Source organism: Kwoniella mangroviensis, chromosome 2 (assembly GCF_000507465.2).
Source record: "Kwoniella mangroviensis CBS 8507 chromosome 2, whole genome shotgun sequence".
Taxonomy (NCBI): Eukaryota; Fungi; Basidiomycota; class Tremellomycetes; order Tremellales; family Cryptococcaceae; genus Kwoniella; species Kwoniella mangrovensis.
Genome location: NC_088828.1, coordinates 24880 through 48660, shown reverse-complemented (window position 1 = coordinate 48660; position 23781 = coordinate 24880). Strand labels below are relative to the sequence as shown.

At 47.5% G+C, this 23781-nt stretch overlaps 13 protein-coding genes across 13 annotated transcripts; 7 read left to right on the top strand and 6 right to left on the bottom strand.

Annotated features, from left to right (window-relative positions):
* Window positions 1-407: 407 nt before the first annotated feature.
* I203_106878 (uncharacterized protein) lies at window positions 408-1576 on the top strand (the record flags this gene model as incomplete). Its single annotated transcript, XM_019151504.2, has 4 exons — window positions 408-476; window positions 537-1249; window positions 1308-1376; window positions 1450-1576. 4 exons carry the CDS (start codon window positions 408-410, stop codon window positions 1574-1576), a joined length of 978 nt encoding a protein of 325 aa, XP_018999179.2.
* A 41-nt stretch (window positions 1577-1617) lies between these two features.
* On the top strand, window positions 1618-2231 carry I203_106877 (uncharacterized protein; the record flags this gene model as incomplete). The annotated part of the gene is made up of 3 exons (XM_065518079.1): window positions 1618-1686; window positions 1762-1965; window positions 2055-2231. 3 exons carry the CDS (start codon window positions 1618-1620, stop codon window positions 2229-2231), a joined length of 450 nt encoding a protein of 149 aa, XP_065372809.1.
* A 389-nt stretch (window positions 2232-2620) lies between these two features.
* I203_106876 (uncharacterized protein) lies at window positions 2621-3097 on the top strand (the record flags this gene model as incomplete). The annotated part of the gene is made up of 3 exons (XM_019151505.1): window positions 2621-2711; window positions 2780-2915; window positions 2986-3097. The coding sequence occupies 3 exons, from the start codon at window positions 2621-2623 to the stop codon at window positions 3095-3097; spliced, it is 339 nt and encodes a 112-aa protein (XP_018999180.1).
* Window positions 3098-3453: 356 nt separating this feature from the next.
* On the bottom strand, window positions 3454-6337 carry I203_106875 (uncharacterized protein; the record flags this gene model as incomplete). Its single annotated transcript, XM_019151506.2, has 13 exons — window positions 3454-3586; window positions 3654-3868; window positions 3934-4107; window positions 4177-4326; window positions 4389-4465; window positions 4530-4641; window positions 4699-4882; window positions 4946-5135; window positions 5216-5331; window positions 5396-5482; window positions 5543-5572; window positions 5644-5749; window positions 6283-6337. The coding sequence occupies 13 exons, from the start codon at window positions 6335-6337 to the stop codon at window positions 3454-3456; spliced, it is 1629 nt and encodes a 542-aa protein (XP_018999181.2).
* A 444-nt stretch (window positions 6338-6781) lies between these two features.
* Window positions 6782-8007, top strand: I203_106874 (uncharacterized protein; the record flags this gene model as incomplete). The annotated part of the gene is made up of 6 exons (XM_019151507.2): window positions 6782-6940; window positions 7110-7299; window positions 7361-7510; window positions 7622-7686; window positions 7779-7905; window positions 7976-8007. 6 exons carry the CDS (start codon window positions 6782-6784, stop codon window positions 8005-8007), a joined length of 723 nt encoding a protein of 240 aa, XP_018999182.2.
* A 199-nt stretch (window positions 8008-8206) lies between these two features.
* Window positions 8207-12143, bottom strand: I203_106873 (uncharacterized protein; the record flags this gene model as incomplete). Its single annotated transcript, XM_065518078.1, has 11 exons — window positions 8207-8625; window positions 8703-9376; window positions 9427-9473; window positions 9537-9551; window positions 9611-9755; window positions 9810-10156; window positions 10220-10628; window positions 10703-10810; window positions 10873-11171; window positions 11236-11514; window positions 11589-12143. 11 exons carry the CDS (start codon window positions 12141-12143, stop codon window positions 8207-8209), a joined length of 3297 nt encoding a protein of 1098 aa, XP_065372808.1.
* Window positions 12144-13946: 1803 nt separating this feature from the next.
* I203_106872 (uncharacterized protein) lies at window positions 13947-16006 on the bottom strand (the record flags this gene model as incomplete). Its single annotated transcript, XM_065518077.1, has 12 exons — window positions 13947-14113; window positions 14200-14258; window positions 14330-14429; window positions 14482-14544; window positions 14607-14845; window positions 14931-15052; window positions 15123-15332; window positions 15402-15471; window positions 15563-15630; window positions 15697-15773; window positions 15834-15895; window positions 15984-16006. 12 exons carry the CDS (start codon window positions 16004-16006, stop codon window positions 13947-13949), a joined length of 1260 nt encoding a protein of 419 aa, XP_065372807.1.
* A 559-nt stretch (window positions 16007-16565) lies between these two features.
* Window positions 16566-18068, top strand: I203_106871 (uncharacterized protein; the record flags this gene model as incomplete). The annotated part of the gene is made up of 8 exons (XM_065518076.1): window positions 16566-16803; window positions 16869-16933; window positions 16996-17045; window positions 17099-17144; window positions 17203-17321; window positions 17379-17679; window positions 17751-17817; window positions 17872-18068. The coding sequence occupies 8 exons, from the start codon at window positions 16566-16568 to the stop codon at window positions 18066-18068; spliced, it is 1083 nt and encodes a 360-aa protein (XP_065372806.1).
* A 30-nt stretch (window positions 18069-18098) lies between these two features.
* Window positions 18099-18823, bottom strand: I203_106870 (uncharacterized protein; the record flags this gene model as incomplete). Its single annotated transcript, XM_065518075.1, has 2 exons — window positions 18099-18438; window positions 18489-18823. 2 exons carry the CDS (start codon window positions 18821-18823, stop codon window positions 18099-18101), a joined length of 675 nt encoding a protein of 224 aa, XP_065372805.1.
* Window positions 18824-18856: 33 nt separating this feature from the next.
* I203_106869 (uncharacterized protein) lies at window positions 18857-19879 on the bottom strand (the record flags this gene model as incomplete). Its single annotated transcript, XM_019151511.2, has 3 exons — window positions 18857-19053; window positions 19111-19178; window positions 19233-19879. The coding sequence occupies 3 exons, from the start codon at window positions 19877-19879 to the stop codon at window positions 18857-18859; spliced, it is 912 nt and encodes a 303-aa protein (XP_018999186.2).
* A 148-nt stretch (window positions 19880-20027) lies between these two features.
* Window positions 20028-20361, bottom strand: I203_106868 (uncharacterized protein; the record flags this gene model as incomplete). Its single annotated transcript, XM_065518074.1, has 3 exons — window positions 20028-20101; window positions 20161-20242; window positions 20296-20361. 3 exons carry the CDS (start codon window positions 20359-20361, stop codon window positions 20028-20030), a joined length of 222 nt encoding a protein of 73 aa, XP_065372804.1.
* Window positions 20362-22224: 1863 nt separating this feature from the next.
* On the top strand, window positions 22225-22641 carry I203_106867 (uncharacterized protein; the record flags this gene model as incomplete). The annotated part of the gene is made up of 2 exons (XM_065518073.1): window positions 22225-22300; window positions 22382-22641. 2 exons carry the CDS (start codon window positions 22225-22227, stop codon window positions 22639-22641), a joined length of 336 nt encoding a protein of 111 aa, XP_065372803.1.
* Window positions 22642-23212: 571 nt separating this feature from the next.
* On the top strand, window positions 23213-23494 carry I203_106866 (uncharacterized protein; the record flags this gene model as incomplete). Its single annotated transcript, XM_065518072.1, has 1 exon — window positions 23213-23494. One exon carries the CDS (start codon window positions 23213-23215, stop codon window positions 23492-23494), a length of 282 nt encoding a protein of 93 aa, XP_065372802.1.
* Window positions 23495-23781: the final 287 nt, after the last annotated feature.

Here is a 23781-nt window from a genome sequence, read left to right as displayed (position 1 = left end):
CGATTCATCATACAGCTCAATTCGGCCACAAGGGGGAGCTCCTCTGCCCTAAGCTTCAGTATGAAGCATCTATCAGAATGCCTCAACGCAATATATACTGTTAAAATGATTCAACGAGTTGAACATGCATCTCCTCTTATGGGGTTTACTCCTCTGCACTGGAACCAGCCACCAGGAACGAACGATCGGCATTTTCTCGTTATCCCGTCAAAAACCTTAAGCTGTGTCACCGATCATCTACGACGAGAATGGCAATTATCGTACAAGGCATCACTCAAAACGGAATGTTGTGGGATTCGCTACACGAAGAAGCTGTGCTGTATGATCCATCTGATCAGCTATAAAAACAATACTCCGCGAACGAACGATTAAGCTCTCCTCATCAAATGGATCGACGTCCTGACAAGATGGTCTATCCTGCGGTCTTATTGACCGCGCTCCTCTCTGCCCAAGCTGTACTGGCTTCCGATAAATCCGTAGGTTCTCTCATTCCAGGTCTTTCTCTCTTACCATGACTTACTTGATCGGCATGGCAGAAATCGACAACGGAATCGAACACTTGCTCTCCCTCAACCGTCACACAAACGGTAACATCTACAGTGACCGTCTATGCCGCATCCACCTCATCGATCAAGCAAACCACATCTTCAGGCTCTTTGCCATCTTCGTCGTCTAAAAAGGAAGACAAGAAGTTGACGAGCACCAGTTCCTCTGTGAATACTGCAAAAGCTTTGGACAGTAACAAGTCAAAATCCTCAACGTCTACGGTATCATCTGTCGCTACAACTTTGAAAGTAGCTTCAAGTACTAGCACGAGCAGATTGGCCGACAACAAATCGAAGAGCAGTTCTTCGACCACTTCTTCGACGTTGATCACTTCAGCCATAACGAGTGCCGATGCTAGCAACAAGCCTTCTGCTTCTACTTCGATAAGTGGGCTCACGACCTCAAAAGTTGACGATCGCAAATCTTCAGGCTCTAGCAATGCCTCCAGTATTTCAACTGTCGCATTATCCTCGAAAATTGAAAATAAGACCAAGACTTCCACCTCCGCCTCCGCCTCCATCTCACCCTCCGGCTCTACCGCTTCAGCTGTCCAAGCTAAGTCGACGGTATCCCTGTCCACTTCGTTCATTTACGATCTCGATAATCAACCAATCGATGCACCAGTCATCAGGACCGCAACTGGCCTTTCTCTGAGTAAGACCATGTATGTTGTGGATATGGCTCAAAGTACTGCCGAACAAATGTAAGCTTCGTCTCTTCATTGTGGTTGATACCAGATCAAAGGCTGACTGGAAATGCAGTGCCAACTACCATGCGAAGGGAAAGACCGTGGGGTGTTACTTCAGTGCAGGTACTTGGGAACCGTACAGGTGAGGTCTCCTTTCTCAGCTCGACTCCTTTGCATACTGTGCGGTTTTGACATTGTGGCTCACTACTCCTCAGAACCGACGCCAAGCAATTCTTGCCTGAGTGCTACTGTGGACCCAACGTTACGATCGACTCTACCGGTCGATGTACGGGCTCAGGATCCGACGCCAATCTGCTGGGAGAATGGGAGAATGGTGGCTAAATATACGTTCTGAAAAATGTTTGAACAATATTAAAAGCATCATGACGGATCGGATCAAAGCTGGCAAACAGAAGGGATGTGATTCCGTCGATCCTGATAATGTCGATGCTGTACGTTCAAGCTCTCGTTTAAGTCACTGTGGTAAAGAGTAGTCCAACTGACGATGAGTATCCTTGAATGCTCAGTGGACAAACCATCAAAACTTTGGAATAACCCAGCAAGACCAAGTAAATTATCTTCTGTGGCTATCATCTACCGCTCGATCCAATGGACTAGGTATAGATTTGAAGAATTCAGGTGATCTAATCACTGATCCTGACACTGGCACATCTACCAACTGGACCACGTCTCTTATCAATGCTTTTGATTTCAACGTGATTGAGTCATGTGTAAGTGGATATCCCACTGTCCCAACCTGTTCATCCCAGACATCCCACTATTCTCAATGGTGCTGATGGCGATCTTCTTACCGTCGTAGTATCAATACAACGAATGTGAGAAATACGATCCATTCCTCGAAGCTGGTAAACCTCAAATCCGAATCGAGTACGAAAGTTCCATCAAGAGATGTCCTTCATTGAAGCAAGGTCAACAGTTGTTGGTTTATAGTGATACTGTCGTCAATTCGACCCAAATCACTTTGAGCTGTCCATAGAGTCTGACTGTTGGTTGCCCGGAGAATTATTTCAGGCAGGACATTGTGAAGAGATCTTTGCATACACATCATATAGACATGGGGTGGATTAGTAGTGTATGCATCGTCTCATGCTTCGGCTGTCGGGTAGTGCAAAGTATTGCATGCTATGACGCCAGAGCTTTCACATGTCCTCGAGCAAGTATGAGTCACGATCTGTGGAGGAAGTACGTCAATCCACCTCGATTCAGTCAACGTAATTGACGTCACACATCACTCCCAAACCAGCTTAGAGTGCATGTATGCATCGTGTGCTGAGTTGGGATATAAGTATATATGAGTTGAATTGTGATGTATGCGGCTCACTCTTTGTTCTAACATAATTGAATCAAATAGAATATTTCCACGCAATGTCGGCTCAAGAAGATATCCAAAAAGCTGAAGCTTCCATCAACTCGTACCAAGCTAAGACGGGTCTTGGTGAAACCCAAAGTGATTCCAGTGAGTATCTGGTGCATAGGTACGACAGGGAAATGATCCTGTACTGAAGTCTGATTTGACGATTGTAGCTATCGATTCAGGTGTGAACGAGAACGTCACTTCTCAATTCCCCGGATCAACAGTCCAAATTGGAGGTACGAAGAGAGGTGAGAATCCACTTATTCCAGATGAAGAAGGTGGCGAGCAAAGTAAATTGACTGGAAGGTGGGTCTTCTTTCAAACAGTCTATCGATGTTCTGTACGAGAAAGTCAGGCTAATCACGATATGCTGCAGACAAACCCACGCAAATGATTTCGAAGGTGATGGAGGACCTGAGGACAAGGTCAAAGTTGCCGAGGCTCAAAGACCAGGAGATCAAGATGTTAGTGGTAACATCAGAGGTTAGGTTGAGGAGAAGATCCAGATAATATGAGAGAAGAGAAAGTGGCCAAGAAGTTTAAAGACGTAGTGCATGCATTGGAAACATGCGCACAATAGTTGGATCATACATCGAGGTAATCCAGTTGAGATTATTCGTTATCACCCCATACTGATTACTATGCTGCATATCCAATGAACGTGAAGATGGTATCTATAATCTTTATACACAGAGAATGATAAGGGACAGAGCACTATTGAAATAGGTGTTGATACAGTAAAAGTAAGTAGTTGACAAAAGAAAGACATAAACAAAAAACGTAAACGAAAATATCCCCCTTCTCGATTTAGCGTCGCGTCCCATCATGATACACAAGTAGCTCATTACAGCTCATTCTCCCTCTCTTTGGCTTTAGCATCTAATCTTGCCATTTCTGATTCTATAGCTTTCTTACCCTCGGCTGATAATGTCGGACGTCCGTCTTCCCAATCAGGTTCGAAGAATCTCGATTGATGACTGGTGCATGAAAGTATCAGCAATAGCACGTCTGACCAATTAGACCGGCCATGTGATCATCACTCACTCTTCCCCTTTAGCTTTCCTAGCAGCAGCTTTATCCCTCTGTGCCTGTTCGATAGCTTGTTTCTGCCTTGTCGCTTCACCCCAATTCTTACCTACGAGATGTTGAGTGACGGGGTCCCATAATCGACGAGATTCCTGCTCGTCCTGCTCTTCGATGGGCCGTACGTCTTTGGGGATGAGGGCGAGGAGATCGAGATCAAGGAGGACTTTCCATTCCTATAAACGGATGTCGATCAGCCCAAGCTACGGTCTACTGATGAATACGGTTACTTATCACTCACCTTCTCACCCTTTAGCCTGTATTTCACCTCCTTCATCCAGCTTCCTTCTATATTAGCGACAATCTTATCCGCTGGTACTTGTTTGGGTTTAGTCCAACTCTCTTCCGCCTCATTGCCGACTGTATATCTGTAGACGATACCTTCCAAGAGGAATTTGGGTTTACCGATCCAAGACTGATGCGTGATCCGGGATTAATAAAATGTAACGGGGAATGTCAATCAGCTGGAATGGGATAGACTTACCTCATCCTTGTAGTCGATCAAAGCACGTAGCTTGGTCTTTCCTTCTTCACCACCTCTACATGTTATCTGTATTTGATCGCTGATTGTGCCGTAATATGATCCTTTCAAGATACCGTTGACGGAAGCGGAAGGGTGGGTGATTTGGTATTCCTATGGACGGCCATGATCAGTATCACTCTGAATGATGTCAGCAGATATGTAGATACACTCACTTCTCCTTTACCTGGACCTTCTCTCGCTATCCGTATGAAGATTCCTCGGTTGCTTGATCCAGGCCCGACTTTGACAGCTGCGTCAGATGATGATCAGCATAGGGTCACACATCTTCTGGATCAAATTGAACCCAAACTCACACATCCCCGACACCCTGGCTGAGATCTGATCCATTCCGTATCCTTCTATACCTCTTTCCGGACAGGTGTAGTAGTAGGCGGATATAGGTGGATGATGTGATACTTGTTCGCACTGAAGAAGTGTAATCAGTCAGCTATGATTGGCAGACACGAGAACATGGCTACTCACCAAGAAGACCACTGTCACCTTCTCTGACTCCACCACACCGGCATCAGGATCCGATTCGATCTCATCACCCGGACCGGGAATAGCTCGATTGATACTGATGGTATCGGTAGATTTGTTACCTTGCTTCAAACCAAGACCGGTAGACTGTTTTTTGGATGCTTTGGACGAACTTGAGATGATTGAACTACGCAGTGACGAACAATGAGTTGGGGAGCTTCTCGGCGATATAACCATGAGACGGACTCACCTCGCCTCGCTATTTGGTTTACCACCATGTTCGGGTCCTAAGATGGGTGTGGTCCACCCACTACCTCCCTGCCCACCATATGCGGGTTCTCCAGGTATAGGGACGTGAATGTGGGTACGAATGACAGGTTCGCCAGTCTCTCTATCTATCACTATCGGAGGAAGTCTCCATGAACATCGGAAGTGCTCGCCTAGGTACAATAAGAACGAAATTGTCAGTAAGAGGTACAAAAAAGCCCATGTCGGTGAAGAGAGATGCGACCAAGCTTACCTAGGGCCGAGTTGTAGGGTTTACCTAATCTAGCTCTGATGAATTTGAGTTCTTTACTGAACGAAAATCTCAATACTGCTAACATCCGTTCTACCTCATCATCCGAATCGCCGATGCTGTGTGACAGGATGGTATCAGCTTGTGTTTTAGTTTTCCCCATTCAAGCGAGAGATAGCTTACGCAGCAAAGATGTCGGCACGATCAGCGTATTGCCAGTACTCCAAGTTTGGTATAGGTTCTAACAAAGATGCAGGAAGGGATATTCGACTATCAAGGTTGGGTCTCTGTCAGCTGCATTGCTATCCATGACGTGGAGAATAGACATACAGATTGGCAACATCCTTTACGCCCATCAACCTGGAGTACAAACAGATCAGTGTTGACATTTTACGATTAAGAAGATCTATTTCAAATGATTCGACACTCACTTCTTCATCAGCCCTAACAACACCTTGACTTTGCTTTCTTCCCCTCCGTTTCCAACTTCAGGTAAAGTAGCTGGTGCTCCGCTCTCATCGGTGAAGGGTTGGAGGGCTGTGAATGGGATGCAGTAGAGGTTCGGTAGGAGACGACGTTGAATGTAATATGTTGTTGAACCGAAGTTGAATGATAGATGTTGAAATATGAAACAAGGGTACGACGATAGGTCAAGAACGTTCGTCCGTTAGCGATTGTTATCTTTTCGTATGTGGGGTAGGAGGTGTATGCAGATATGCATATCAGATGGACCAATTGATCGCCCGTATCCTGTAGAGTCTCCATATGCCTCCTATGATCATAGTCGAGGAAGACTCGTCAAGTGAACTGTCCCAAAAACCATCGCACAGCCCAACGTGACATCCCTTTTCAATCCTGCAAGATTCCAGCAACAACGATAGTGATATCCAGCCTGTTCTTTCATGATTACCTATGTGAAAGCATCACAGCTATGTCCAAGGCGCTTTCTACACCATACCACATGATGGAATCTATCCCGTCCATCCTGCCATCTTCTGATTTCATATCTCACACCGTCCACCGTCCAATTACCTCCACCCAGAGATGGGGAAGACGAGACTGTCACTCACTTGTATCGTCATCGGTGGGTACGTCCACAGCTTTACCCTTCTTGTTTAAACTCATATTGGTGCTGCTGAGGACGTGAGGGATGGGCCGTGGGTGACTATGAAGTGACCTTGATATGTGGATGAGGTGGTATATGCGAGACGAGTGGCCAGATGAGAGAGAAGGATCTGTACAATCAATCTCTGTGTCTAATCCATCCCATCTAAAGTGACGTCTATCGACACACACACACACACAATTGAATCAAATGGGTAACTCATTTAAAGCTGAACCCAGATACAGAGGGCGGTGTTTCGGCCATATGATGAGTGTGGCACTTCCTATCGAGTGGAGGACGATCACCTACTTGGGTGTTGATTGAATTTTGAACTCTTGTTGCTTGTTACTTGATACATGACTCATACTCATACTTGATCAGTCAATAGCTTGCAAGATCACACAACCAAGGCCTCAGAGGCTGTCCATTTACTACCGCAAGACTCACTTCTACGCTTGCAACGCATGTCTCGAGGTGGATTCAGAGGGAGAGGGAGAGGGGGAGGACCAGGGGGGGACAGGGGGATGCCACCGGGAGGGTATGGATCGTTTTCGAGGCAAGAATGGACGGATGCGATGGAGAAGTTGAAGGGGGACCCGAGGCAGAGGGGTGTGCTGTATCCGGTAAGTTTTATTGGTAGTTTGGGGTCGGATGGGGGCGTAGTTCATACTGGTAGCTTGGGGTGGGATGGGGGCGATGTTTATACAAGGGCGGGAGGGCCGGACATATCATATATATACTATATATATATATATGTATGAGATAGACTATAGCTGATACACTTCCTCATAGCCCCTGGGCAACTCATCAACAGCGTATCTATCTGGATCAGATGATCACGAATCGTTGATCATGTCACACACGGTATCACTCAATTCGACGTTGTTATCTGGAAAGCACATCAACACGAGTAGTGAACTCATACCTCCTGGGAGTATACCACCATGGAGAATAGTAGGAGAGAGGAAAGTGGTGGGGATAGGTAAGTATAGTGTGTCTCAACGTTTGGGAATTTACGACTCTAACGTCCATGTTGATCACAGAAATCGAATCTTACTCTGATCGATTCAACACAACCGTACAAGCTGGACCATCCAGGTTGAATCCGATAGCATTGAAATTAGATCCTCAGATGTTCCCACCGGTGTTATGGCAAGAATACTTCGAAGGGGTAGGGGATAGACCAAAAACTAGTGAGTGACGCTGCCGGTGAAATTTCAATTGAACCAATCCGATGTCTTCTGAAACGATATGGACCAAGGCAACGATCAGAGACCGTTACTAACAATTCATTGTCAATACAGAACTGAAGAGGAAGCGAAAGATTGAAGATCTGGATAAAGAAGGTGACGATAACGCGGAAGAAGAGGTGAGCATGTGTTTCTTTCCATCTTCATGATTTCTCTTCGCTTCTTTACCCTTACCCAAATTCCCTAATACTGACGGCAATCACTCTCACAGGAAACACCACCGCCCTCTTCCGACGAAGATTTCGATTTCGACGATGAAGAGGAGGAAGACCACCAGGATTACGATGCGAATTACTTTGATAATGGTGAAGGTGACGATGATAGTGGTGGTGATGATGGTGAGTGGTGTTCACGGAACTAACATGGTCAGGTCGATCCATACTTACAAATATCTGCGCTTTTCTGTAGATGAGGGCGGCGGTGGTAATTACGATGATTAAACCCTCTTCAACGATCAAACTGTCACGACTAACGATACGTAATGAATCACATTGAATATAATATGCATTTGGTTTCTTATCAGAAGTGCCGTGTGAACAGATGGTTACACATGAGAGGTATTTGATTAGATGCAGGTATACGAAATCATTGATGGCCCTCACTGTACGAGCTATTCACTTCCAATATGAATTGTTAACCCTACAAATCCACATCCCAATCATCCTCGCCATCTCCCACTTTCATTTCCACAGGTCTAGACTGTTCTCTCAACACCGGAGCTACAGGGGTAGGTATTCTGGAAGGTCTATTGGATGACGAACCACTGGTATTTCTCCACATCGACGAGGAGGATCCGGTGGTAGTAGCACCAGCAACGACACTAGCAGCGGTACTTCCAGATGATTTGCCCCATGCCCCACCTAAATTAGTCACCAATCTAGTCTGAGCAGGTGCGGAAGTGGTTGATGCGACGGCCGAGCTCAGTAATGGGTTTGGTAGACGAGTATCGACTCTACGTCGAATCTGGACAGATCGATTAGGTTCTTGATCGATCAATTCACGAGTGAGCCGATAATGTTCCGCTAAAGACATGACAAAGACTCGCTTGGCGGGAGGCACTGGAAGGAATAGCCAATTTGTCAGCAAGATGCACCACGTTACGAATTGCAGTCTGTAAAGGGCAGTTCGAACTCACTATGAGGTAGGACCATACTCTGTCTTGTACCTTTGATAAATTCCTCAAAAGTGTTCTCCACCATTTTCACAAATCCGTGGTTCTGAATGGCAAAAGTCTTCAACTCATCTCCGTACGATTCCAATCCTCTTTCAGACTGTTTGATCCCCAAGGCATCCGCCAGCCTCGCGTTCCTCTGTCTGACCGCACACTCTGAATTACATTTCAACTGTTCTACCTCTCTCGATCTAGGATTTGACGTCGATGCACCACAGGAAGTTCTCGATTGAAGATGTCCACATGCACACGATTGAGTGACGATAGCTTGACAGGGGTCATTCTCGGGACATTTGGCTGGAGCATGACATGTAGTGGTACATGGGTGTTTACAGATCCGTTTGGGTTTCCCACAGACTTGTGTACATGATTCACATTCTCCAGGTCGATGACATAATTTCGCACATTTGTGATAACCACATCTGAGCAGTTCACCACATTGTTGACCGCACGAGACTCGATCTTGAGAACATCGAACGTTCTTGACTGCCGGATCTTTACCACAGGCGCATGGCTTGTTGGTAAGATATGGACATGGTGGACATTCGGGATTCTCGTGGCATGAATGAGGTGATTTGGGGTGCCCGCAGGCTGGTGCGGGCCGATCACATGGGTAGATACATTTGATAATGGTCCCGCTGAGGAGATCGTCAGTATCACCAAAGCAAGAGTCAGATGGGTGACTTACCATGCTACTGGTGGGTATACAACAGTGTTCCCACAATGACAAATCAACTGATTGTATAGCAACATCAGCATCAGTCTCCCGTACGGTGAGAGAAAAAAGAACTTGCTCACCTCATCGTAAGACGCCTGGAGGCATCGTCCACATGGACCTTTGTGATCAGGTTTGGGGCAAGTATGTGTTCCACAGCTGAGCAGTTTCCGCAGGTGAGATGGCATTTGTGTAAATCGTCTTCGGTATATGGATTATAGTCTTCGTTCCTCTGCTTCTTGCTTCGGAAAGCTTGTTCCCACAGAGGGCAACATAATCTACCACATTCATGACGACCGCAGCTACGATAGGTACATCAGTATCAACAGGATTTCATGGGAACACTTGAAACTCACCTTCGCAAAGCCTTGCATACCCTCTCACATGTCACTTCTCCTTCACCTCTTTCCGCCCGTTCTCTCAGTTCGTCACATGGTACTAACAACTGACTCTGACCACACCTACAAGTCCGTATGACCTCTTCGTGACATGGTGGACAGGGCCCGGTATGACATTTCTTCGGACAGGCATGACCACACGGTCGACTCTTGGGACACTTGGCGCTACAGGTGGGAATCGGAGCGAGACAATCTTTTCTCGCTGCACCGAGCGAGGAGAGAGTGGTTGTACCGCATGCACAGTGGGTAATGACATCGGGAGATAGTGGGCAGTGAAGGGGATGAATAGGATGAGGGTGACATGCCTGTAGAAAGACCGTTCGATCAGGACAACAGCTCAAGGTTGAAATGAGACTTCTACTACTCACCTCTTTGCATGGGTGTACACCACAGTCGAACAACCTATCACAAGGTCTACTGCAGTCGTATTTCCCCCACCAAGTTCCTTCTTCTCCTATATCATCTAACCTCTTACATACTTTATCGTTCTCCCTACCCCAACCACACTCGACGTCCTTTTCGTCCTGACCGCAGTAACACCTAGCGACTTCTCTTGCCTCACAAGGTTTGCAGGGACCATAATGACAAAGCTGTTCACATTCGTGATCCTTGTTACCGCAGTTGAGCTGTCGGGCGCAGGGTTCATCACATACTGGCGAAAGAGCAGAGTTGTTGGTGGTAGCGGCAGAACATTTGACTGTAAGTGGAGTATGATGGGAAGGGCATGGAACCACAAGAGCGACTTGACATGGTGGACAAGGACCGGGATGACAAGCTCTGATCATCAAAGGGAATAAGGCGTTAGCGTACAAACTTGATGAAAATTACACAACTGCATAGTATGCACTCACAAGGGACAAGGATGAGAACACTTGGGTCTTTTACGAGCACATGTGTCATTGCATGAATGAGGAGCTGAAGTTGATGTGGGAGGGTGAGATAAGCGCCCACAAAAACACCTGCACACGAATGTCAGCCAATAGAGCTCATGCGATGATGTTCATCAGATGATGTTGCTGACCTGTACCCAGCTACACGCTCCGCCCTCCTCTTCTGACAACCAGGACACCTCCAAGCAATATCTTCATCTTCTCTACCGGCGTTTCTAGCTTTCTTCTCCTCCTCTTCTAAACTTCTATTGGCCCAGTCTTGGATACAGTCTAAATGGAACGGCGTATAGCATGCGGAGTAGTAGTTGGAAGTAGATGTAGATCCAGTGATGGGGTTTGGTTGCAGTGTGAGTGACGAAGAGGCTTCTGGTGCGTGATCTGGTGGAAGACACGACCAGGTCTGTTGGCTCGGGGTAATAGAATTAAAACACTAGAGCGAAGTTAGCCATCGATGCATGTTTGTTCACTCGTGAATGTAATGATCGGATACTCACAATAGGACACTCCAAGAACGGTCTCTGCTTCAGACCTCTAGTCAACCTAGATACCAAATCATCCGGCTCATCCTTCTTCCTCTTCTCTCGAGGTGGGGCGTTAATAAGTGGAGATGGTTTGGCTCCTTCCACTGAACTTCTAGATCTCGTCTTTGTGAGCTTATTAGATTGCTGGAACGCAGCTTTACGGCTTGATACTGCAGCTTGAACAGATCCTTCTGTTTGACCATCCTTCTCGTCCTTCTTCTGCTTCTGTCTCTGATTATTACGGTCGTTCTTCTTTTTAAATATTGATGCAGGTTGATCAGTCGGTGTATTGTTCACCCGTTCTCCAAAGGATCAAGTTCAGAGACTAGGAATACCGCACCAGGAGTGAACGAAGGAGCTTCGGCATCTAAGGAAGCGGCCTGTTGAAGCTGAGGACGTTTGACAGATGCGGCAGGCTTGCTCAGACCATCCTGCTGATTGTCATTAGGGCGGTTGTGGTTCATTGGTCGTGATACAGAATGATTAGGCCGGAGACGATGACTGAGATAAGAGACAGAGCCGTTTGACTGAGACGCACCATTGTTGACAGGTCCATCACCATTCTGTCGAGATCGATTGAAAGGGCGATGTTGGGCTTGCGATGGGTGATTGTGCTTGATACCACCAACATTCCCACTGTATCGACTCGGTCCGCCATGGCTAATACTTTGCCACTCTTTCTTCCTATATCCATTACTGCCATTGCCGTTGATCTGACCTTGCTGATTCATGCCATTTTGTCGATTCTGATGTTGAGCGGCAAGGTACGCTCCATCGCCTGGCTGAGGGGTGGTCGAAGCTGGCTTGAAAGGTCTCTTTTTGTTGGCGGAAGCAGACGCTGGATCCGTGACTGGTAATGTAAAGGTGGATGCATCGGTCATGGTAGATAGGGGGTAGGGTTGAACGTTGGTGACAACGGGTGGCAAGATGATCGGAAAGAATTGAGTGGTGGAGATGTCGGACAAGGACAAGGGAGGTGAGTAGCTGAGTACAGTTCCGACGATGGTCGCGAATACTAATATCAGCTAGAGGTGTTTAGGCGAGCCCAAAAGGACTACTTGAGAGATGATCTGAGGAGGTGATGAGGAGACGACAGAGAGATAGATGGATGTACAGATTAGAAATGAAGTTGAAGGTAAAATCTCAAATATTCGGATCCGAGTGAGTGGAAAACAGGAGTGAGTGGCAAAACCCAAAAAATCAGTGGCAATTTCATACCACCCTCCTCATTTCATCTTCCACCTTCTTTTCATCCTCGTTTGAAACGGAATGATGCACAGCTACATTCATGTGACTTCTCCATTTCTTTCCGATCGCTCGGGACTACTGATGTCCTTGATCACCGAATCGAAAGCTTGGGGCAGTCCCGATGATCCAATGTATAGATGCTCATGCTGGGTATCAACCAAGAACCGATCGATGTACAAGAGCAATGCGATGGTGAAGCTGGATAAGTAGTGGGTATACTGATTCTTGGGCTGTGTGTATCGGATTGTACTCCGTTAGGCAATTGAGAAGGCAAATTCCCTCTCCTCAGGACCAAAGTACCTCTCTTCGTCTGAAAAACACCACCACAATACCATAAAGTTTTATCCCAACGAGCAGCTGGAGACGAGACGGAGGCGAAACGGAAGAACAAGAGGCGGAAAGGGGCCGGGGATGAGGCGGAGACTGGGAAGGGCCAGTAGGGGACAGACTGGGAGACAGAGCGAAGGAAAAGGTGAAGGATACTGGTGGAAGGTGGAGTGGACGAGTGAGAGGGGGAAGGATAGGGCGAGAGGCCGGTCAAAGGACCAAGGAGGGAGTGGGCCAGTCGATACGGGAGAGAGGCGGAAGGAATCGGCAGATTCCGGGACTAAACAGGGAAGAAAGCAGTGCGGAATTTCAGATCTCCTAGCTTAATGACAGTTTTTGTTGATAGAGCAAAGCTGGGCATGCATTGATCCCCTTGTTTCTGTCTCGTTTGGTCCGTTGGGTGCTGACGTCTTAATTTCGCACTTATCTTTATTGGGAACTCTGGCTCAAGTACTGATCTACTCGAAGTTATGCTTCATCCAGATGTACTCACTGTGTCATGGATACCCTACGCTTCTCTCGATGCTGTCTCCTTATGAGCAGACTGTTCACCACTGGCTACTTGAGAAGCAGCAGTATATCCAGGAAACAGACTAAGATTTGTCTTCAACGGATCGTGTCTCGTGCTCAATATCTCAAAACAAGCCTCCAAACCTCTGTAACACCTGAAGCGGTGCTGGACTACTCCTCGGCGTTGGGCCTCGACAGTCATCTCGCCTTTCTATATGATAGAATTGCACTGGTTGTAAAGAGCTCACAGGTCTTTAGATCAACGTCCCACCGAAAAAGTCTTCCTAATGAGGACTGCTGTGGCACGCATTTCACTCAATGATCTTGCTTATCATTGGAATAAGAGCTAAATGCCCACTATCCACCTAGCCCAATGTGAAATTTATCCGAATAGATCCATAGCTCACCTTTACAAAGTGAGAAATAATGAGCCCATATCCCTTTCAGGATACTGGAGATCCCCGTGGTCATGGAAATATCTTCATCGCTGACATACTTTCTGATTTACTCGAGTTTGAATAGGATGTGTTACACCCCTTGCATGCATTTCTCGTAATTACAATCGTTTGTTCAAAGCCCTATATATATATATAGACAAACTAAAAGGAGTATCTGAAGTTGTGGTTTTTACCATCGGTGTCACCGGTTGAGTAGGCTTCGTCGATGATCTGTTGGGTATCTTGAGAAGATTTGCCGTACAATCGATCTCTTCGGCTGTTCTCGTATATGACCAGAGCCCAATACATCCCACCACAAGCACACATGACTAATAGAAACCGTGATCAATGACGGACGAAGCGCTCTAGCAAGAAGGATGACTCACTAGCGAAGCACGCCATCATAGGGATATACCCAGATGATAAGTGGGTGCTTGCGATGATCTGAAGAACTGGGGACCAATGATGTTACCCCTGTGAGACATCTCGTGAGTACACGATCAAGGGAAAGAGAAGTTTTGAAAGAGGTGGTTTGCAGCACTCACACGGCATAAGCAGTAGCAACGCTGACCGAAGCGAAAGTCTTTTTAGTGGTTCCCGCATTATTACTTGTGACCAAAGACAAACATAACACCCATGGCACATCTAGGAGTCCATGAGCCTCGTGCAGATCAGTCCAAGGTGCCAAAACACTCACTATAGAATCCCATGAGATAGACGCCCGTTAACGCAGCGTGACGATGCGCTACTCGATCGATGGCTGTGGTGAAACAAACATTAGACGCACATTGCTGGGTTCACCTGGTGCGAAGCCAAACCCACTGTGAACCATGATGGCACCAGCCAGCGCTGGGAGACAGGAGAGCATCCAAAGGAGACAGCGAATGTTTGGGACGAACAGAACAATGGAGGAAAGAACCACCTGAGCTACAAAAGCTACGGCGGCTTGAGGAGTAGCCATCAAGGTTGTCTTGCTCTGACTATATCCAAAACCCGATATAATGAGGGGGTTGAAATTAGTGATACCAGCGTTAGTGATTGATTGGGCGACCACGAACAATCTAGAGCAGTGACAGGATCGGATTGATCAGCGTGCTGACTCTTTCTTTGGTCACACCACAAGGTCCAATTTTGAACGCTACTCACATGACGACCCAGTATTTGGGGTCTTTAGCTGCCTCCAGACATTGTGACAGATCAAACTTTTTCCTTTCTTGACCTTGCTGATTTTCAGCTAAACGCGCCGCACCTCTCAATTTTTCGTCGCTCTAGAGATGAAAAACACGGAAGATTCAGCTTCGTCTGGGTCCAGCTGTTACATTGCTCATCAAAACGCACCTTGAGAAACCAAGCTGTAGCTGGGGAATCTGGTAACGCGATGAAGACAATCACTCCTACAAGGATGGTGACGGAGCCATAAATGAGGAAGATGTATTTCCAGACGGCGAGTTTGCCATTGATGTGACCGATTGCGAAGGACAGAATACCTCCGAATATACCCGCAAACGTGTTGTACCACAAGGCAGTTCGGAGCGCTTGTTCGGATCTCTGTTACAGGAGGAGATATCAGACATCAGCAAATATTTCTTTAGCGGCGGACCATAGTTAGCTACTTACTCTCCACCATTTAGCTTGCAAAACCATGAAACAAGGCAAAATTCCTGACTCAAAAATACCTAGGAAGAATCTTACAGTCGCAAGACCGGCAAAGTTGTGACATGCGGCCATACACATGATCGTGATACCCCAAAGCGTTGTTAGAGCCCCTATGAACCGACCTGTGTGAACCACGTTGACAAGATACAGGCATGGAAGGAGGGCTCCCAAATATCCGAAATAGAAAATGCTACGCCAAGGTTTCAGTATGCTTCCACTATGGCTACATAGTTGTGCATAGCCATAGCGGACCTACCTTCCAAGCCAAGAGTATTGTTGACCAACGAGTTTCGTGTCTGTCCTTAACCCGAAGACGGCAGCATACGCCAAACCCTGCGAGGCCACAGAGTGTTAGGCAAACAGGCAGGTTCATGCGATCCTCATGATGCTCACGTTTTGTCAAAGAATTCGAGTGTGGCGACCAGAGTGACCATGGTGAGTACGATAGAATCAATCTTGAACAGAACCCGTCTATCGAGGCTTTCATCCGTCATGTCTGCTGCTGTGTTCACGGTCGTTTCAGCATCTACCTCGGCCGGAAACTTTTCTTGTTCTGGTGAAGACATTGTGTAGAGATTGATCAGTTGGTCGTCAGCTGGGATGGCTTTGAAGATCCTTTGACATGACTCCTTTTATATTTTCTATCGCTGATAACGGATACGGGTAAGAGTAATGTTGAACATGAGATGTGACTGATTTAATCTGTCCAATGGCGATAACCAAAGATTTGGTGCATTGCTGTATTCGTGCTCTCGGCAGCACCGCTTTGCCCTGAAAACCCCCGGCCTCGCCGACCTATCGAAAACAGATCTACCCAATTGGTATAGGCGATCTGAATCGGCGCGACCGAGTGAATCCTTTCGTTATCTCCCGATTCGCTTTTTCCTGCTATCGTTGTGACTCATGCATGACTCGGCAGTCCCGCTTCAATGATGAAAGGACGAATTTTGTGATGGTTCAGGACATCCCTGTATCAATGTTAGTGGGCAACATTTCGTTACTCGACCTGATCAGTATATAGGCCGCCTATCTTCACCGGCAGGTATCCTTTTCTGATAAATTGTTTCTTCACGGCTCTACACCTCAACCAACATCGTTTTCCGTCAACCTGTAGATACACTCAAGATGCCCGCTACCCATGCTGTCGTTCCAGATCCGAGAAACGCATCCATCCTTGTTGGTATGCGTGATGGTGTGACCAAAGAATTCCGGCTGATTCCCAAGGCTCAAGCTACCGTTTCTGTGCTTGATTCTGCTTTTATGCTGGGTGATGGGATCTGGGAAGGGATCCGTTGCAAAAAAGGCGTCATCCAATTTGCAAAGGAGCATATCGACCGTTTGTTTGAAAGTGCTAAAGCAATGTGTGAGCATTTTTTATTTCAGGCTGCTTTCGCCATCAAGGCTGACGAATTTGATTGTGCCCGTCAGTCATGAACCTAGAACTGTCTAGAGTTCAACTCCTCCAATACTTGTACGAAACTATTGACGCCAATGTAGGTAGTGATGTCTATCTCTTCGCACGATCGAGAAGTTGATCAACGAGTTTCCACCTTAGAACATGAATATGTCGGATGATGTACATATAAGGCTCATGGTGTCACGAGGGTAAGTCTCAGAGGTGACATGATATCTACAGAGTCGCTGATCGCGTTGAGTAGCTTAAAGGATACCCTCATCAGAACCCACGCTCTACCATCGGGGTCAGTCCTCTTTCACCTCAATCAATAAGCTTCAACGTTGATTGTTCTTCTTGTCGCTACAGGCACCTCTCATCGTCATTATTCCCGAATTCAAGAAAGCCGATCCAAGTATACAACACAGAGGATTGAAGCTAGCAACGGTGCATGTACGACGGGGTCCACCAGATGTTAAGGACGAAATGTACGTTACGATTCGACCTGGTGTCTGTACTGCAAATTGGCTGACAGAGGTGGTCAGGTGGAATCATATGTCGAAAGCCACTGACATCCAAGCTTGCATTCAAGCTAATTATCTGGGAGTGGATGAGGCGTTGATGCTGGATGATCGCGGGTGGGTTAAGACATGCAATTCAACGAACTTCATGATCGTAAGAGAAGGGATGGGTGAAGACGAAGGCAAGTTGGTGGTATGGAGTCCTACGAAAAATAATCAGATGCAAGGAATTACTCGAAGGAAGACAATTGAAGCCTGTAGAGCCGCTGGTGTACCCGTTTACGAACAAGACTTTTCCTTGACAGAGGTTTACGGGGCTGTGGAAGTGAGTATCACCGAGTCCATTCTCAGTGGTTTCAGCAAGCACGGATCGTATCTGACAGAAATTGGGGACAGGCTTTCTGCTGCGGCACATTCCCGGCGCAAATCTCAGTGATCGAGGTGGACGGAAGAAAAGTCGGCGGTCAGTACAGTTTGATCTTACTTTGCTGCATCTAACAACTCGCGCATTTTTCAGACGGTCAATCCCCAGGTCCGATGGTACAATATATCAACACGTTATATAATGAGCTGGTCGCTCATGACATTGCACGAGGCCGTGCAGCTACTCTCGAAGATGCTCGGCTGTCTGACTTACCGTATTCAATCCGTTATCAGATGCAGTCGATGCAAAGAAAGCCCGAAACACCGAAGTTGAATGGGTCGACGAGTTGAAGGGACGGGGAAATGTCATTTCAGTGCATTTCATCCAGGTGCTTGTGACTGAATATCCATTTGTAGTAGACTATTTATATACTCGACTGCTTGTTGGTCGAGCTGTATATCCTGATGCAGATCTAGACCTATGGCTTCTGCTACGGTGTATAGAGGGTCCACAGGTGCAGTCGTCGCTTGCAGAACGTCCAATATCGATATTCTTGATATTCGGTTGAAAGCATTCATGAGGCGTTCGAAAAGCATACCATAACGTTGAGCAGGCTTTACGACTGCTAAGCTCTTCAAAGTCGCTCTGCATAGCTCAATGTCGGGATCCGGAAGATTGGTGTCAACCCCTTGAATAGCATTTGCACACCCCGGACTGGACCTGCAAAAGAAATTCGTGAGTCTTCTAAGACTCGTCCAGTGATGGCTCACCATGAACAGTACAGCAATGTGATACCGGAAGAGAAGACGATGGAGAAGCCTTGCCAGCCAGGTAAGACCTGATGAACAAGTTGATGTTCTACCGCCCGCGCGCCAATACGAATACTCGCTCGAGCTGCTCCCATGCACACGTTGAGGACCTGGTCAGGGGGGCAAGGAAAGCTTGGACTGGGACGATGCAGGAAAAGGGTCATCTGATGGAACGCCAATTGCAGGACATCGTGAGTCACTGAGTTTGGGTCAGCAAGCTCGAGTAATTGCCTTGCCCAGTTCACGATCTTGCTTTGTATAATTTCCACATGAGCGGATGTGTCCTCGATGCTCATGCGGGGGCCTACCCGAGGTCGTCTGTAAGATTATCAATCGGTGTGTTCACCCGTCGTTCTGTTGACGTACGTTATATAAACGGTCCCAAGGACATCTCCTAGTAGTCTACGTTGCTCGATGAGGTGAACAAATGGTCGATAATCGACTGCGGTCAACGATTTTGGCAAGAATGCCAACAATCTATCAGGTAATGTCTCGTATAACGTCTGAGGCATCAGAGCATCTATACCTGCATGGGTCGCTTAGTGTTCCGTTGCCAGCTGGATAAAGCGAAAAGCGCACTCACCTTCGTTCCGGATACTCAGAATTCTACCCGTCATGATCGCTATGTATCTTTCCATGGAGTATAGAGACCTTTCAGGCTATCTCAGCAACTGCCTGAATCTTGTAGAACGATAGTGTACTCACCACCACACTTTTCGCCTGTGTTCTACTTCGGCGAGTGTAAATGACCATTTCTCATTGTTCCTCGTCAGACCGATACTGACAGCCAGACGCATCGCCATACCAATCAATTCCCAAGTGTTCACGTCTTGCGCTGCACTGCATTGCCACGACCGCATACCGTAAATACACAGGAGGAGGAGAACTTTGATGCCATCCAAAGTTTTGCTTGCCAGCAGAGACGGGACAAGGGTTATCGCGAATCGGAAATAATCGGCTGGATCGTTCATATCGTCCGGATTGGGTGGCGCTAATGCCGCGACCATCAGGATTACAAAGCGAGGGAAAAGATCCATATGCTCTCTAGACTGATACATGGCGTGTAAACTGTCGCCTAACAGATTGAGATCGATAATGGGGTACCACTGGTGGACACTGGTCAGATAGCCGGTGATGTACGAAGACAGGAGATCAACGGGAGGGAAACATGCTATGATCGGTGGACGGCCAGTAGGGTGTTGGGTTTGAGAATCCACAGCATCGCCCATTACGACTTCTCCATATAAGCTGAGACTTGAACTGACCAGAGCCGCAATAGTGATCCCGGACATACTTCCCACTATATGACCAACTTCAGCACATCTCTCTAAGTCATTGGACGGGGTAAACATACTGTATGATCCGCAAGCTCTCAGACTGAGCATTCCTACCTCCTCTGCAAGCTCGTCCACCGCGAATTCGTTTCTGGTAGATAGAAACTCGTGCACGAGTGATCCTGTAGGTATGCTTTGGATAAAGTCCCCTTTCTGACATTCGCGATTAATCAACTGTTCTAGCCAATGAATTCTTGCTTCTAGTTCGGTCACCCGAGAATTCGACCATAGAATGCAGTCCTTTACGTTGCACTCGTTGTTATCGTTTTTGGCACATGAACCGCATCGAGGTAGCCCACCGTCGCATTTTATCTTTCGTTCATGGCACCTATTGCAAGCTTTGGCAAGGGTTGCTCCCTCTGGAAGGGATCGACGACTAGCCTGATATGATCAGAGGATATGTGAGCTTTCGCATTCGCTCAGGAATCACTCACTATGCGGCTCGATTGCTTGCGATGATTGGGCATGAGGGGTGAGGCAGAGCACAGTGCGGCATGCATTTGCCGTATTAATCGTGCTACATCGTCCAGATAGAAGAGAGGATTCTGCGGCAAGCAGTACTGAAGAGTGAGAGTACTGGCGTGGGAGCGAGCCATCGCTGATCTTGTGCCTCCACCACGAATACGCGCGGCACATATGGAGAGCGATTTCTACCATATGACCAGTGAGTGGTTCAGGTTTCATCTCCTTATAATCAAGAGGTCCACCCCATGAGGAACGATCCTCCCAAGGCAGAGCATGATATTCGTGGGCTACTACACTCCCGTTCAATCTCGGGCCGCTGTCAAGATGAACCATGAAACAACTTTTGAAAGCCCAAAGTCTAAGGAGGAGATCAGCAGAAAGGAAGTTATCAACAAGCAAGGTACCATATCTCATCGTGTGTCAATGCAAGATGAGTCAAGAGCAAAGGGATATCCTGTGAAAGGCGTTTAGTCCGAGGAACAATGCAAGGAAAGACACACCCCAACCGGTAATCCCAAAGCTTCGCTGATCCACCGTTGCTCCGATCGACCAGTTCATACCCAGGTGAGTTCGGAGATCTAATCGTCCCTTTGTTCAATGTTAGCGACTGCTAAGCTTGTCATTAGGACAGAAATTTCATCTTCGTCGTCCTCCTAAAAGCTGCTCATCTATTTAGGCTGTCTGCTATATGGTTTAAACCGTCTACCGACGTTCTTGTCAGAATTTCGTGGCAATAACCCATACTCGGTCGTGGAGGTAGCCGACGCGTCATTACGAACAAATCGCTGTCGTAACAGGCTTTTCGTGAATTCGACGCATCGCGTCTATCGCAAGGGCAAAGACTCGTCCACTCACCTCGCCGTACCTACAACAAATAATCATTAAGTAGTCGGTCTCGAAATGCTACGACGAGACGAATCCCTTCTGAAGGACACCCCGGTGCCGCCTTCTGCTTCTGCGCTATCTCTGCGAGGCATTGATACCGCCTGCACTGCCGATGTGGTCTACAGCATTGGGCGGCATCGAGGTACACGGCGTTCAGATTCGCTCCCCTCATTCCTCCCTGGCTACCGCTCATTTGCGGCCGAAGTTATCTCTTGGGTCCTTCGAAACTCGCAGGATAGAAGGACACTGTACACCGGCTTCATAATTCTCACATGGGCATAGTAATCGCACTAAAGAGCCTTCTTAACTCTCTTCTTCGATACCTCACTACGTCACATTTGGTTGTTGTTTGCACAACCCCCAAGTCTGACAAGGATGATCAAGAACATGCCCATGTGAACCAAGCGCGGTCCATGCTGCTCAATATACGAGAACGGACGGACATTTATGTGACGTCTGAAACGAGCGAGTGAGAACGGTGCGTATGTGGTTGAGAGGTATCAGACTAGTTTCAGTCGGGTTTCGGAATCCTGAGTCCGCGGACCTCTGCCCTATTTGAAAACCATGTCTAATTACCGAGGTAGGCGTTAGCACGAGTTCGTTCACTCCGTGTGAAGTGTTCACATGTGACATGTCGGCACGAGCAAATGAGTGCGTCCTGTACTGCAACATGGGTATGAGGCTTGTCGAACTCTTGTGGCGCAACCCCACTTCCTTTGGTCGATGGTGAGGACAACGCTCGAGGTCGAGTGTTCTTGCTCTCTTCAGCCGACTTTTTTAGATGTCGCTGAGGTTGCTGGCAGGCAAGAAGATATAAAGCTTGGTCAAGCTCGTCCGGAAACCCTCATCATCGTCGACTCAACAGCTCCCAACTCTTCTTCAGCTCTCTCACCGCTTCTCTGTGAGACTTTCTATCTTGTCTGCCTCTTCAATGTCTTTCCCAGCTGATCATAAGCAGGCCTACAACACCACTGAGACTCTTCAGCAAACTGCTCCCCTTCGCCAAGCTCTTCATGCTCGCCTCGGCCCTCGCCGCTACCAGCGTATCCACAGCCTCACCCGTCGATTCCGGGGCCGTCGACACTTGCGGTTTGACGACCTTGACGGACGGAGAAATCGAGCGGATCATCGGTTAAGGCGGCTGTATCAGCTTTGAGACCAACTCCCTAGACACTTATCGAGCTTGTGGGTTATTCACTGAGCCTTTGTCCGAGTGGGATTGTCAAAAGTGGCAGGCGATCGGGGACCTACACAAGGACGAGCTCGAGGCTACAACAGCTGGGAATGCGACAATCGAAGGAGAGACATTGGAGAAACGATACCCTTGCTCGCAGTGTCCATCGTTCTGCGCCTTTGCAAGAGGTACCGAAATAGGTTCCATTGGCCTATGGTCGGCTTGCATAGGTACCTGTTACGTCACCTGCTATTAGACTAATATACTCGTGATAAATCGAATCATATGGATCCTGTGAATACCTATGCATGCATGCACGGCGCTATCAACTAGACTGAGCAGATACTTGCGTTGAAGGGCTAGGATACTTGATGGGATGACGCATGGAACAGAAGCACAAAGAAACAGGGAGGAACGCAATTCGCTGCCAGGCACAAAATATAAGGTTCGCGCTAGCAATGGTTTCTCGGCCGATTGTCCAGAGACTCAGTGATGTCCATGAGATCATACATGCATCCATGCATCAGCAGCAGTGTGCCGAGTGAACGATAAAGCTTCAACGTCGATGGCATATAGCATTATATGCTACAAACAAGCAGTTCAATTCACCAGCGTCTCAGCCCTCAAAAACAGAACAATCCTCACCAAACGTCCTTCATCTCAGCATCGTGCTCGAGCACACTATCAACCATGGAAAGCATGACGACTTCGTCTCAGTCCTCTTCATCACCCTCATTATTTCCCCCAGCCGCACCCACAGCTGAGAATCCCAAATTCCTGTAAAGCTCCGCGGCACCGAGAGACACTGCGACGCCAACGGCGATCTCATGCCTCCAGTCTTATTCCGACAATACACATGGTCTCAGATGCCCGCTACTGTCCTCACTTTCCCATTGACAATGTACAGATTCGGTCAATGGTGTGTCGATAATCAACGCAATACGTACGAACCGGATGTTCTGGTCCCAAGGGGAGAGGTCAAGACAGGTTTCGTGATCAAGGGGGAATGTGATGAGTCTTTCATAGCCCCTGATCCCGTCAAGCGGTTTGAGGTGGATTATAGCGGGCCTTGGAAGCCACGGGAGGAGAGGGATAAGAGTAAAGAATAGATGGGGGAGCGCCTGATAGGATGACAAGTAATGTATCACCTTGTTCTGCTTGTCAAGTTGGGAGTCGCGGGGTTATAACCAGGTGGATCTGTTCTCACCTTCTTTGCCTTTTCTGAGCAATATGCATCATGTCGGCTCCATCCACGACTAGTATCAATTTGGGCAACCATTGAGTAGACCACCGCTTAGCTCACGAAGACCGCGTTGTTTCGTTGTCCTATACCCAATCCGGTACTCTCTCCCCATTTTCCTTCGTCTCTCCTCGTGTGCTCGCCTTTTTAGTTTGT